The 14,780-nt window shown below is 39.1% G+C and overlaps 1 protein-coding gene across 11 annotated transcripts in view; it reads left to right on the top strand.

Moving 5' to 3' along the window:
* The window catches only part of SMAD9 (SMAD family member 9), a 64,678-nt gene extending 56,831 nt beyond the window's left edge, over positions 1 to 7,847 (top strand). For 9 of the 11 annotated variants that reach the window (XM_032611190.1, XM_032611187.1, XM_032611181.1 and 6 more), the window contains 3 exons: positions 2,273 to 6,495; positions 6,715 to 6,856; positions 7,768 to 7,847. In XM_032611190.1, coding sequence (XP_032467081.1) covers positions 2,273 to 2,416 — 144 coding nt within the window. In that variant the 3' untranslated portion in view covers positions 2,417 to 6,495; positions 6,715 to 6,856; positions 7,768 to 7,847. The remainder of the gene's footprint in view (positions 1 to 2,272; positions 6,496 to 6,714; positions 6,857 to 7,767) is intronic. The other 2 variants (XM_032611180.1, XM_032611183.1) reach the window with 2 other exon arrangements.
* Positions 7,848 to 14,780: the final 6,933 nt, after the last annotated feature.

The raw sequence follows: 14,780 nt of genomic DNA, 5'->3' as shown, positions 1-14,780 counted from the left end.
CCTACTAGCTATCTATTTTACATTTGGTAGTGTACATATGTCAGTTGTTTTTTGGAAGAGCTCCTCCACGAGTATGAAATCTCTTGTTTAGCAATTTTAAGAAAATTCTTAAGCATATTACTTTGGAGGAAAACCAAGTTAAGATAGTTATCTGATTTTTTTTAACACATAAGATAAAGTGACAATGATAATTGTATAGAACTTAATGCTACAGAGATTCTTCCATCCCTCAAACTGCTGACCACCTATGGTCACTCAGTAAATGTTGGTGAATTTACCTGAATCAAATAAGACACTCTCCTTACTCTTACAACATACGGGCAAATGGAGCAGTCATATTTATAAATGAGCTACAAAACAGACAGAACTGACTCTAATACAAGATAGTATGAATTAAGTGCTGTTTATAAAGGTATAAACAAATTGGAATAGAAACATTATGGGGCTTGTGATTAATTCTGAGACAGCAGTAGATGTTCTGTTTATGAATATTTGTTGAATTTATCAAATTAGATCTTATTAAAATTGATGTGAAGGTTGGAGAACGGAGGAAAAGTTACTTAGCAGGAAGGAAAAAAACTGGATTTGCACGTTGAAGCTAAAGACCTCACTTTCATCATCTGCTATTTCATCCCTCGCAAAGCACTTGCAAATAATTCTAATTTTTCCAAATCTGAGCTTGTTTATCAAACTGAGTATATGTTTTCCCATTGTCATATATTCATCCAAGGAATCAGTATGGCTTGTTGCAGGTTTTTTCAAAGTAAAATTTATTTATTAATCCTTTAAAATTATCTTGAAAAATGTGTCCTGTTTTTCTATACTTTTTAAAAAATATTTATTTATTTTTGGCTGTGTTGGGTCTTTGTTGCTGCACGCAGGCTTTCTCTAGTTGCGGCGAGCAGGGCTACTCTTCGTTGTGTTGCGCGGGCTTCTCATTGCGGTGGCTTCTCTTGTTGCAGAGCACGGGCTCTAGGCGCGCGGGTTTCAGTAGTTGTGGCACGCGGGCTCAGTAGTTGGGGCTTGCAAGCTCTAGAGCGCAGGCTCAGTAGTTGTGGTGTATGGGCTTAGTTGCTCTGCAGCATGTGGGATCTTTTCAGACCAGGGCCCGAACCCGTGGTGTTCCCTGCATTGGCAGGAGGATTCTTAACCACTGCACCACTAGGGAAGTCCATTATGTCTTTATTGTATATATAATTTTAGTAATTATTTAAAAAATAAGAATAGAGTTTCCAGTTGAAAAACTGACTTCTTGAATCCATTTCTTTCATGGTGACAAAGCAGTTTTATTCAAATTTACTGTTAAGCTTTAAAAGTATTTTCACACAGTCAGGCAATTAAATACCTGAAAATCTTTTCAAACGTTCTGATGCTTCAGAGCCAGCAGAGGGCGTAAAATTGCCATTAACAAACAACCATTTGACTTGCAGTTACTTTTGTCTAGGCCTGCGTTTTTCAGATTAGGATGAAATGCCAATATCTCAGACGTAATTATTTCACTGTAACATAAGCTTGCACAGAAATCTTATTTTCTTAAGATCAGCAAGATGTATTTCTCAGATATGCAACCTTTAAATTCATAAAACTACACAATTCACAGAAAATAAAATGTTATTATATTGCAGGGACTTTTAAAAACATAAATCCCTAGCAAATATAATTACAGGTGATCGGTGTAAAAGAAATGTACAAGTTCTCATCACAAGAAAAAATTGCAACCATGTGAGGTGATGGATGTTGACTAAACTTATTATCTCTATTTTTACTGTCTCTCCTATGGATGGTCACAAATGGCAAATTGCCAGAAGTGAGCCAGCGGGGGAGAGCAGAAACAAGCTTTGTTCATCAATCCTGAATAACCAAGAGCACCCTCAGCCCTCGCTTTACAACGTTCAGATCCAGTCATTGGTCTGTAGTGAGCAACCATCTTGTACAAAACATGGGTCTTCAGCATTAGGGGGTGAACATGAGTTCAAGCTCCTTTCCCTGTGGAAGAGGAAGTGATTTGCCAGGGTCTCCGGCATGGCTAGAACCCAGGCCCTCTCTAGGTCCATGAATTTAGTTGTGAACCCAGGAGGAAGCCATGGATGGGGACTCAGGGTATCTGGTTGATGCAAAAGTCGTCCTGTACTTGCAGGAACGTAGAGTTCACGCTCTCAGGTCCCAGGAGCTGCCCCTGGTTGGGTGGGCTGTGTCCACCGGGCCTGCTGGGGCCTCTGAAGGCGGCCTGTAAAGTCTGGCACAATCACTCCGCTCCGTTTTTGCTTTTCAGGGTTGGGGAGCTGAGTATCATCGCCAGGATGTCACAAGCACTCCCTGCTGGATTGAGATTCACCTTCATGGACCACTGCAGTGGTTGGACAAAGTTCTGACTCAAATGGGCTCTCCACACAACCCGATTTCTTCAGTGTCTTAACAGTCTTGTCTTCATCCACATTTCTATAGGATAGATGCTATTGCAGGCAGTGGCTTATATCATTTCAGATTTGCAACTAACTGAAGTTTCTAAGTACATGTGTAAATACATATAATATATACTATTCACATTTTGTATCACCATTTGTTTTGTGCTTTCTAGTTAACCTGATGCCAGTACAGTGCAATTAGAAAAGCAGGTTTTTTGTGCCTACGCTCTAATAAGCAGCAGCTTCTTTTGTGGGAGAGAACAAATGAGAGGCAACTGTAGGAACAGTATTTGAAGGGTGTTGGTAGAATAAAGGCCGCTTTAGTCCACCATGTCATGTAAGGCATGTTGTGTGGCCAATCTGGAAAAATATTAAAACTGTTTACGTAGCAAAAATCAGGTACTAGCAGCACTAGAGCAAATAACACTTTAGGACAAAACAAAGCTACCAAACCCATAAAATTGAAATAACCTCACTGATAGTGCTACTGGCCAAAAAAAAAAAAAAAAAATCAAGCTTTTAAAATCAGTTATGTAAGATAAGTCACATAAACTTTATTTCTGCAGTTGAAATGCCTATAGCTGGACTATTGTGCTGATATGAACGGTACATTTTAAACAAATTAAACTGTGATGGGAAAAGAAAGAAACTGTGAAGCTGAAAGTCATGTTGCCTCATTATCTACCACTGTAAAAAAAAAAAAAAGAGTCTAATATGGGAAGATACATATGAAAATAGCATGAAATGAGCTATATCCCCCAATTGCAAAATAAGACCAGAACTTAGTCTGAAAATCACCCACGGAAGATGCCTGCTTTCCACATAGGAAATCTCGGGTTCCTGTTTTCCTGTTGATTCGTGTCAGGCAGCTCTGCAGATTTCTGAGTCTGCACAGTGAGCTCTACGGCCATGTATGTCAGTCAGTCCTGTGTGCGGAAGCAGTAAACTAAGAGCATTGGACAAAAGCACCCTGTTTACTTATACCTTCTCACATCCCCATGTTCAAAGTCTCTAGGTGAGGGCGTGCCTTTTGCCACATTTTCCTCACATGTTGGCAAATACTAACTATTCACAGATGACTCAAATCTAGACACACTGCTGGGATCAAATTTGAGTTATTTAACTTAGTGTCTGTATTGATTAAATGATCTGCTGGTCATATGTGGTAGCCTCTTCTAAAACTAAAGCTTCATACCTGGAAATAACTTCCCAAGTAAGATAATAATTTCACAATCCCTGTCATTTCTGAGGAACAGTGGTCCTGAATAACAGGACATTTAAAAAAATGTATCCACAACATCAAAACCTGTTCTTATTTACCCTTGGGTGATAGAGAGAGGAAAATTTCCCAAATTCCTAGGTACTTTCATATATATATAATTCCCACCCACTAAACACTGCATTGCTTGGAAAAATATTTCACACCCTTTATAAAATGTGTAATTTAAGAAGGTAATTATGCTTGTAACAGACGGTACTTCAGTGATCCAGGAGGTTTCTTCATTTATACATTCTGTCTCAACTCTTTCTAGCATTAGTGCATAGTAGTTGTTTCTCATTAAATTGTATTCAAGGTAGGAATGATCATGTGAAAAAGATGTATGTGTGAGCTACTGCTGTCACCTCTTGTAATGACTAGTGTTACCTAATAGAAGCTTCTCTATATACAATAGAAAATATTACATTTTACATTAAAGCTAGGTGGTCCATTTAGTGTTTAGCAAACTCCGTAGTATATTGGTTCATCAACTATGTATGTGCCTGGCACAATGTTAGGTACTGTGGAATCGAATGTAAACAAGAGACCCGTCCCAGCCCTCTGGGGCTGAGAGTCTTAAGAGTAAATCTGTTTGTAGAATCATCTTCATGTTTCAAGAACTTTTAAAACAAACCATGCAATCTTTCTTATGCTTGAAAAAAAGTATAATTTTCTTAATAATCTCTATTTTGAAGCTGATTTCCCTTCTCTTCTGAGCAATCAAGTAATGGTTGAAGACTTCCTTGGATAAATGCTACTCTTCTTCTGTGTCTCAAAATTGAGTTTTTCGCCTTTTGCTTCCCTATTTTCCAGTAATTTCCCCATCTCCCCTTTTCTTGGAAAAGGCATTAATATGGTGAAGTCATCCTCATACAAGTACTGTTGCATGAAAGAGCATTAGGTACACGTGGTTTGGGCTCCAGAGAGCAAACACAGTTTTCTGAATCTCTCCATCAGTGGTCAAACTCCTCCTCTGGTAATCTTATACTTTTACAGGATTAATCGGTACTAGTTGCTTATAAATGACATGAAAAAATACATTGAATTTTCATGCAGCTTTGGGAAACCAGGCCAGAATATTCCAGTGAATCCAAATTATTTCTTCAAAAAATAAATGATTAAAGTGGTACATATGCGTCATTACCAGTCCTATCTCACCAAAAGCCTTTATTAAGATACTGTGAAATTCAGAGAATTTAGAATTGATGAGAAGTTAATCCTTCAGTCACTGTAAGTCACATTTTAAATCAGCCTTTTAACATTTTTGCTGGCAAGAATTGTTAAAAATAGTAATGCAGTATTTGATTTCAAACTTCTAAATGTGCTCATTTAGCATTCATTCCTTGAGACAGACAATCCAAAAAGTGTCATAGCATTCTTTTATAGGATAGTGAGCAAAGTGGACATGCTAAGCCATTAATTGCATCAGCCAAACATGTTTAAGGTTGCCATAGACAAGGATTGTGCAATAGAGAATAACAACATCTGGACTGCTCACAAGACCCAGAACATTTATGGTGTTGTTCAAGCCTGGTTTTTGTGTTTTTTTGTTAAAAATTTGAGATGTGAAAAGTTTGTTTTAGTTAGATGATATTTTAATACCTGCCAGTGCTTTGGAACTATTAAGATGCCACTTCTCAATACATGTATGTTTTGTTATTCTTTTCTTTTTTTTACACTCAGTATAAATCAGGAAAAGTTGTACAACAACCTAGCATTTAGAATTTCCTTTTCATTGTCTTCTTAGGAACTGAATACCCCCATCACAGCAACAAAAGCATTTTATAAGTACCACTTGCTAGACTTTAAGCACCTGCTTAACTTTGAGTATGTCCTGAATATTTAGTATATATAGTCAACAAATAAAGCAAAATATAACATGCATTCCAAATTTTGTCTTTTCCTATTAAGGATTTAACAGCTGAACTATATGACAAGATTAGGTGATCCTGGCATATGTTAAATTCAAATTAATGTAAAACAAACCAACAAAAAAGAAACTATTTCTATTTAAGTAACGTTTTTGTTTACTGTAGCTGGGCTTCAGTTATCCTTCAAATGCACACTTACACTGTTACCTGATTGTTTATAATAAAGAATACTGTACCTATGTGTCTTTTGCCTCATTTTTCCCTGCAGACGTCATAGAAGGATTTCTTGCATATGAGTCCTTAAGATGATCTTAAACCGTCCTATTTTGAAAATAGGATGTTTTTGAAATCCAACATCCTATAGAGAAATCAGGTAACAGTTTTGAATTAAACACCTCAGAATAACTGGCATTAAATATAGAACCTTGCAGGGAGGGATAAATTAGGAGGTTGGGATTAACATACACACATTTATATATAAAATAGAAAAACATATATTCATATATAAAATAGAAAAGAATATAGAACTTTGAAGATACTTTGCAGTAGTTTTAGAAAGGATATGCATAGAAGCTTTTTTTCTGGATATTAGCAAATATTAAGTGATATTACAGTATATAGGAGAGAATGAACAATTTTATTACTGCATACATCTGTACATTGCTATATATTACCTATTAGAAAGGTGCTACAGAAGGCAACTGAGGAAAAACTAAGATGAAATCCAGGAGGAATATGAACATATCTAAAAATGTAAATGTTCTATTCCCTCCATTTAAATTTCCTTCCAGTCTATAAATGGAGGGGGTTAAATATGTAAATATTTTGAGAAAACTTAGCTGCCTTAACTTGATCAAAGTTTTCCTTTTTTAAAGAAATGGAGCCCTTTAGTCAAAAGAAATATTTTGTGGAGTTCCAAAATGTAAACAGATGAAAGACAAGCTATTCTGGTTCGATACAGGTGAGGATTATGAAGCTGTAAGTTTATGGAAAGCAGTGTTTGTGTCTTGCTTGTCTTTGCATCTCCCGTGGTTCCTGACCCTGTTCTCGCAACCAAAATTTGGTATTGGCACTTCAACCACTAACTAGTACAGATTTTTAAATATATCACTGTATAGACATAAGATATTGTCTTTAAACGTCAGCCCATCTAAGAGAAGGAATATTTTCATCATCCTAGGAACTTCCACATACTCGTTTATTAGACGATTCTTGTGCATCAGCTACTACCAGGCAGGCACCATAGATGGCAATGACGACACAGTTTCTGCCTTAAAGAAGCTTATCATCTGTGGAGGAAATGAACAAGTAAACCAATAAAGGTCAGTGTGCTCTCAGTTGTGACAGGCTGCAGGGGACCAAGCAATGACACCTCTGTCGGGCCCTGGATGGGTACCCAGGAAAGCTGGGCTGACCCACCTTGCCTTCCCTCCCATCAGTTCCCTTAGCAAGTCTCCCAGACATGTCTAAACCAGCCTAGGTGCCTGATCTCTGTGTTCCCATCATAATTTGTGCTCATCGACAGTCAGTTATCAATTCCTGCACCATACTGTTTTCTTGTCCATCCATCTCTATGAAGCTGGGAGCTTTTTAAGGGCAAGGATTGTATCTATTCCTGTTCAGCATTTTCCAGCTGTTGTTTGTTTAGAAAGGCATTTGGGGTTCACATTATAAAGGCAGAAATGGTATTTGTCTCATTCTCCTTTTTTAAAATCAGCAATTATTTAATCTCTTCAAAATAAAAGTAATTGCAAGCCTTCAATCACATGTCCAGTGACCATGCTGCAGCCGGTGGGGATGGGAGAAGCACGCTTAGGATTTAGTTTGCAAATATGCAGCTGCACAGCTGTACCAAGGGAAGATAGCTTTGACAGTTAAACTGTTAAAATTGTTTTTATTCTAAGCACTTATTTTCAAAATGTGAATTTGAGCAAAGACAAGATGCATAGGAATTCTGATGTAACAAGGAGCATAAAAAAGGTAACAGTTCTGAAAGTTTATCTCTGTATGATCACTGATGATTCCATTATTTGCACGCATCTGATAAAAATGTTATGTGTGGCCTCAGATCTACTCCAGTAATCTGAAAGATGATGTTAAATGGAGTAAATATAATGAAAATTATATTCAGGTTTGTGTTTTTTAAGCCAGAAATTACTCACACCTGCAGTATGTTATTTGGAGATAATGTTTGCAAGTGATAGGCTAAATTTTCTCTAACCTCATCATTTAGAAAGAAGAAAACTAAACATTCTAAAAATAACCCACTGATGTTTAATGAAGATGCCTGTGGAGAGAGGCTCAGGAGTAGCGGTAAGAAGACTTTTTCTCTCAAGGGGCAGACAGTAAGTATTTTCAGCTTTGCAGGCCATGTGGCCTTTGTGACTGTTATAACTACGCAGCTCTGCCAGTGCAGTGCAAAAGCCACCCTAAACAATATGTAAGTGGATGGTCATGGCTGTGTTCCAATGAAACCTTAAGACATTGAAATTTGAATTTCATATAATTTTCACATCATGAGATGATTTTCTTTTGATTTGTTTTCAACCATTTAAGACTGTAAAAACTATTATTAGCCTGCGGCAGTACAGAAATGAGCTGTGGGTTGGATCTGGCCTGGGGTGGGGTGTCCCAGTTTGCTGAGCCCTGCTCTGGAGGATGAGAAGCTGTCTTGAATGTACCAACCACAGCCATACTCCCATCTGAATGCAGCCTCAGGAGACACCCCAAGCCCGACCACGAGAACCCCTCAGCTAAGCTCAGCCAACACTTAACATTGTGGGTTGGGCAGGGAGGTGATTATGGGAAGCCACTCTGCTTAGGGGTGGTGTGCTAGATAACTAGTCATAAACGTGTGGAATGTTGATGAAACTTTTTCTTTGCTTCATCCAGAAGCCTCAGGTGGGAGTAGCTTCTCATCACAAAGCACAGGCATGCCTGTTGGGAAGCACCTACAATTTTTTTTTTTTAAACATCTTTATTGGAGTATGATTGCTTTACAGTGGTGTGTTAGTTTCTGCTATATAACAAAGTGAATCAGCTATATGTATACATATATTCCCATATCCCCTCCCTCTTGCGTTTCCCTCCCACCCTCCCTACCCCACCCCTCTAGGTGGACACAAAGCACCGAGCTGATCTCCCTGTGCTATGCGGCTGCTTCCCACTAGCTAGCTATTTTACATCCAGTAGTGTATATATGTCCATGCCACTCTCTCACTTCGTCCCAGCTTACCCTTCCCCCTCCCCGTGTCCTCAAGTCCATTGTCTACGTCTGTGTCTTTATTCCTGTCCTGCCATAGGTTCTTCAGAACCATTTTCTTTTAGATTCCATATATATGTGTTGGCATATGGTATTTGTTTTCCTCTTTTGACTTACTTCACTCTGTATGACAGTCTCTAGATCTATCCACCTCACTACAAATAACTCAATTTCATTTCTTTTTATGGCTGAGTAATATTCCATTGTATATATGTGCCACATCTTCTTTATCCATTCATCTGTCGATGGACACTTAGGTTGCTTCCTAAGTGCTCAGTGCCCTGTTTTCAGGCTCCTGTCATATTTGCAGAGCTGGCCTTTTCTTTCTAAAATAGCCTTCAGGACCGGGACACCTTGCCTTTTGTGCCAGTGCGTGGACCCTTTTGGCCTGGGATCTGCCTGTCCAAGAATAGCCAAGCGTTCCTCTCTTATCCTGTCCTGGCTATTGTAAATATTGCTGCAATGAACATTGGGGTGCATGTGTCTTTCTGAATTATGGTTTTCTCAGGGTATATGCCCAGTAGTGGGATTGCTGGGTCGTATGGTAGCTCTATTTTCATTTTTTTTAAGGAACCTCCATACTGTTCTCCATAGTGGCTGTATCAATTTACATTCCCACCAACAGTGCAAGAGGGTTCCCTTTTCTCCACACCCTCTCCAGCATTTGTTGTTTGTAGATTTTCTGATGATGGCCATCCTGACCAGTGGAAGCACCTACAATTTATGATATGGTAGCTACTCTGGTTCTGAACAGTACCCTGGCTCCATTTGCTCTGCCAGTGAAACCGCTGTTTAAGAGATCTCTGTTCAAAATACTTCTCTTTCCCAGACCATGTGGGAAGACTTGCCAGTTTGGTTGCTACAGGTAAAGCATTCAATTCTCACCTCCTGTTAACACCAGAGGCGAGCTATGACACTCCCCAGCGAGGGTACAATGCAGGCAGTAAGGCAGCACTGGCCTCTGAGGATACTGCTGTTCCCACCACTGCTGTGGTGATCCCAGCCTCTGACCTTCATCTTGTGGCCAGAGAAGAGTCCAGAGAGCCTAGAGTTCTGCTGGTCAGAAAGCACCCCGCCTTCCCCTCCAAACTGGGTACCCGAGAATTAACTCTGTGCATCTCTGTTTTAAATTCTCATTGCCCTTCGGAATGGGCAGTGCCTGGCCTGGGCAGAGGATGTGGTCATTTTCCAATTGCTAACAAAGCAGGAAGTGTTCAATAAAGTGAGGTCCTGGATGGACTTTAAACCCCATTTAAAGGTAGCAAATGTCTGGGACTGGGAAACAAAGGGCAATGCTGATTGTTGCTGGCACTGGAGAGGTGAATAAGAAATAGAAGAGACACAGGAAACACGGTCACATAGCATTTGAACGTAAGAAGAGAGACAGGTACCTGGATAAGAGAGGAACGCTTGGCTATTCTTGGACAGGCAGATCCCAGGCCACAAGGGTCCACACACTGGCACAAAAGGCAAGGTGTCCCGGTCCTGAAGGCTATTTTAGAAAGAAAAGGCCAGCTCTGCAAATATGACAGGAGCCTGAAAACAGGGTCTCTGAGCATGACACTTCTTAAGTTTCCATACTGGCAGACAACTTTTGGTGATCTTAGAAAAATACCGATTTCTCTAAGACTCAGGGTCCCTCATTTTCTGAAAAGAAATAATGCTGTCACAGTTACCCGTCACCCCCGCAGATGGTTCTAATCAACATGATGGTGAAGTACAGGTGCATGTGTGTATTTTAATATGATATATTACCATAATAAATAGTAATAAATTTTTGTGCAATATATTTGATGTTAATATATCCTGCTCCTTATTAGATTTTCAAAGGCAACCGGTATAAAATCTTATTAGTGGACAGTGGTCTCCAACTGAGGACAGTATATGACACAAGTTGCAATTATATATAAGAGAGGAAAACAAACAGAAAATCTCACTACTCATAACTATCTTTTCTGGTTGTTTTCCTTAGCTCTCTGTTGTTGTTTTCCTGCTGCATATACTCCTGGGCCCTTTTAAGCCCAAACTACAAATAGCTCATGAAAATCAGTATCTGTGCTCAGTAAATACATCTTATGAAAGGCTGCATGCATTTCAATATTACTAGGGTAAAGCTACGAAGAGAAAAGATCTATTTAGTTTGCTGCAGTACATAATAATAAAAAAAAGCTTATCTCCGATGCATTAGAATAGTACAAACGATTATTTAGAGGGTGGAGTAATACATGTTAAGGATAATAGGGAAGGTTAGAAGATGAGATCAACTCACCTAATTAGTAAACACGTCAAGTATTCTCACTAAAATATTTTACAAATATTAACTGTAAACTCAATAAAGGCAGTATTTTGATCAGTTTTTTTTCCTATAGTGAGGCACGTCTGCTAAACAAATGAAAGTTCAGCCTATCACCAAATAAACTGCTATCTGAATACAGGTCCTATGTATGTACCATTCAACAGCATCTGTAGTCATGATTATAACACTCATTTTCATAGTTAAAGAAAGCTAGAAACTGAGGGAGTGATAATGATAAGAACACTAAAATTTCCATGTCAATTAGTTACACAAAGGAAATCAGGACTACTTGCCAATATCCAAATTAATTATATTTTCCAATTCTAGAAAAAGAAACAGAAAGTTGTAAATCAACAATCATTTGAAAGATCCCAAGACTGAGAACCTAGAAGTCATACAAGAAGTGTCAGATATGTTCAAATATTCAAGAAATACATGGCAAGAAATACCATAAAAAGGTAAAGAGACCAATTTTAGAAGTGGAAAAAAATAAATAAAAACGACATAGGGTTAATTTTTATAATAGTCACCAGAGTTTTGCACACCGAGTAGAAAAAAGGAGCCTAATGGGAAAACAGACAAAAGACACGACGAGGCAGTTCACAGAAGAGTAAATCTAAGTAGCCAGCAAGCATGTGAAAAGGTGCTCAAGTTTACCAGCGTTCAGGGAAACGCTAATAAGTGTCACAGTAGCAGTACATAGCTATCAGAAAGGCAAGAGTTACAAAAGAACAGTAACTCCTGCTGCTGGCAGAGGAAAAGAAATCCTCCCTTGTTACTGATGGATGTGTGAAGTGATACAGCCTTTTGAGGGGAAAGGAATATAACGGTATCTATTTGAAGGAAACATGTATCTATAAATCTCCCTCCACCCAACAATCCCATTCCTGAGAATTCCCCCCAAGGCCAGAGAACCAGCAGTAAACACCACTACATAGGGACACACCACAAGGACGTTTGCTGCAGCTTTGCTCATAGTGGCAGAAAACCAGACACCAACAGTGCGATGATTGAATATGATGGTACGTTCACATCATGAGATGCTCTGCAGCCACTGAAGCAATGAATTCGAGCTACACAAGTGACTCAGGGACCTTCTACACGGTACTGGTGTGTAAAAAAGCAGTATACTGACATGTGTATAATACACCCACGTTTTTATGTAACAGTGACAGTTGCAAAATGTGTATATATGTGTATCTGTAGAAGATTACACAAACATAAAAAAAAAGAAGAATCCCTGCTGACATTATATGGAAGACGGTGGGGGAACCACAAAAAGGACCAAAAGGGGAAAGCCAAAAGAAAAACCACCCCTCCATATATACGATATGATTACACTGCTGTATTTATATAAAATTATATACGCGTACATACAGCAAGTTCTTTAAAAATTTAGCCTTTACTGAAGCACCTACTGGGTTCGAAACTAGGTACTTAAAAGTGATAGCTGCTGATTTAGCAACAACATGCTACTGCGGCAAGAGCATCATTTTCGGAGACAGAAGATTTAGCTTCAAATCTTAACTCTGCCTCTAATAGTAAGACCTGTTATTTATGTCACTTCTCTCTTTCCTCATCCAAAAACAGGGACAATACTTGCCATGCCATGTTTTGAGGTTCAAAGGAATGAGCACATAGGAAAGTACCTTCTAAATTGTGTTCTGAAGTAACACAATTAGGGTTGGTTTAAATAAAATCTGTCACTTAACACATTCTAAAACTCAAGGCTTAATATACAAAGGCTTTATTCTCCTGGCCCAGTGACAGTGCATCCACTGGTAAAAGTAAAGTTCACGTTCAAACTGCACTGGCCTCATCACGATCATGTACGTGGATCGCACTGCTTACTAGATTTAAGTCCAAGAGCCGTGTGATTGTGAGCAAGCAGCTTAACCTCTGCAAGCCTGCTTCTGTATCTACAAAATAATAATTGTTGTGCATACGTTATGGAATTGTGAAGAGCAAGTATGTATGCACAATTGTTTTGAAAGTTATAAAGTGCTAGAAAATCTGTATCATCTGGTCATGTTTTTATATTATGTACCTCCAGTAAGGAAGTATACGTTTTGGGCCTCAGAAAAGACGGTAAGAAACTCCAGGAGGGGAAATCTCACTACAAATAAGTGCTACGTATATGGAAATAAAGATTCATTAGTAAAAAAATGTATTTCTTCCTATAAGCTGAAATAGAAAGCAAAGGAAAAAGCATATCCTGTCTACTGTTTTCAACCTGTAATAGGATTTCAGTTTGTAATAAGAAAAACATTTTTGAAAGGGTCATCTGTGCATGGTGAAAATTCAAGCAGTACAAAGGGTTATTTTGAGAAAAGATATTGTCTCCCAACCACTGAAGCTCCTATTCTTCTACCCCATGCTACCAGTGCCCCAATTTTCCTTTGCAACTTCCAATTTTGTATATAAGCATACGTGTGCGTATAATTATATCTTTACATATAATTTTTGGTAACATTACTTATGACCCTTTGTATTTCCCTATTCATAACTAAGTAACTGTAGTCCACTTATAATTTTTGGCCGATATCATCATTGATGGACACCTCTTTTGAGGACTATCTTGTTGGTTGTCCCCTTTTTCTCCATAGTCATTTGGATTAACTACTACTGAAGCAAAACATCTATCTTATAGTTTTCTTTCTTTCCTTTTCCTTTTCTGATCGCTTTCTAGCAAGGTTTGGTAGTACTCTAGGGCTGCTGGTTGATGAGCTGAAGCAAATGCCCCTGGGTTTCCTCCCTGAAGTGGGCCAATCCTGAGTAATTTTCCTGACATTAAATCCTACTGACTTGTTTATTCAATCCCTCCAAATCCCACTCTTCAAGTGGAAGCCTGGGAATGGTCTTAAAACCAAGGAGTTGAAGGAGCTTGAGTTACTGATATACCCACTGTTACAGAGTAGTGTAATAAAGATCGGAGCAGTTGCTCATTCATTGTCATGAATACTGCTAGTTTCCTGGCTGAAGTACCTCGTGCTCTCTGATTCTTCCTACACTTGCTCTGCAATGTCATAGAAAACTACATTCCCTGTTGGCCTCATTTCTTCTCGGTTCAGCGAGAACTCTAGCTTCTATTCCTGAGAGTAAAGCATCCTAACTTCCGCCACTTATTCCACTAAATGAATCTGAGCTCAAGCTTGCAATCTATCTTTCCTCCTCTATGGCTGGTGGAGCCCTGAGATATACTGTCACCTGACTGCAGACTGCCATTTCAGGCTCCTGGTTTCCAGGCCAAACCTTTAATGCCCAACTCATCAATCCCTTTACACACAGTATTACTGAGGATATAGACCTGGCTGGATATAACAGAGACACCTTTCTAGCCATGACAGACACAAGAAATTCCATCTCTCTTTGATGTAGTAGTCCAAAAACAGGAGGTCCCTAGTCCAAAACAGGTTATAGGATAGTAGCTCTGCTCCCCAAGGCCATCCAAGGACACAGGTTCTTTTTCTCTTGTTCTGGCTTTCCCAGTGAATTACCTTCATTTGGTCTACAGATGATGTGCTGCTTTGTCCACATTCCACGCAGCAGGATGGAGGAGGAGAACTGGGCTGCCTGTCTCCTGCTTCAGGGCACTGTCTGGAAGTTGCACACATCTTCTCTGTTCATAGCCCATTGGCCGTAACTTACATGGCCACACCCAACTGCAAGGGCAGCTGAAAAATAGTCT

Source organism: Phocoena sinus, chromosome 18, assembly GCF_008692025.1.
Source record: "Phocoena sinus isolate mPhoSin1 chromosome 18, mPhoSin1.pri, whole genome shotgun sequence".
Classification (NCBI taxonomy): domain Eukaryota; kingdom Metazoa; phylum Chordata; class Mammalia; order Artiodactyla; family Phocoenidae; genus Phocoena; species Phocoena sinus.
The sequence above is the reverse complement of the archived record's forward strand: the minus strand, read 5'-3'. Positions and strand labels throughout refer to the sequence as shown.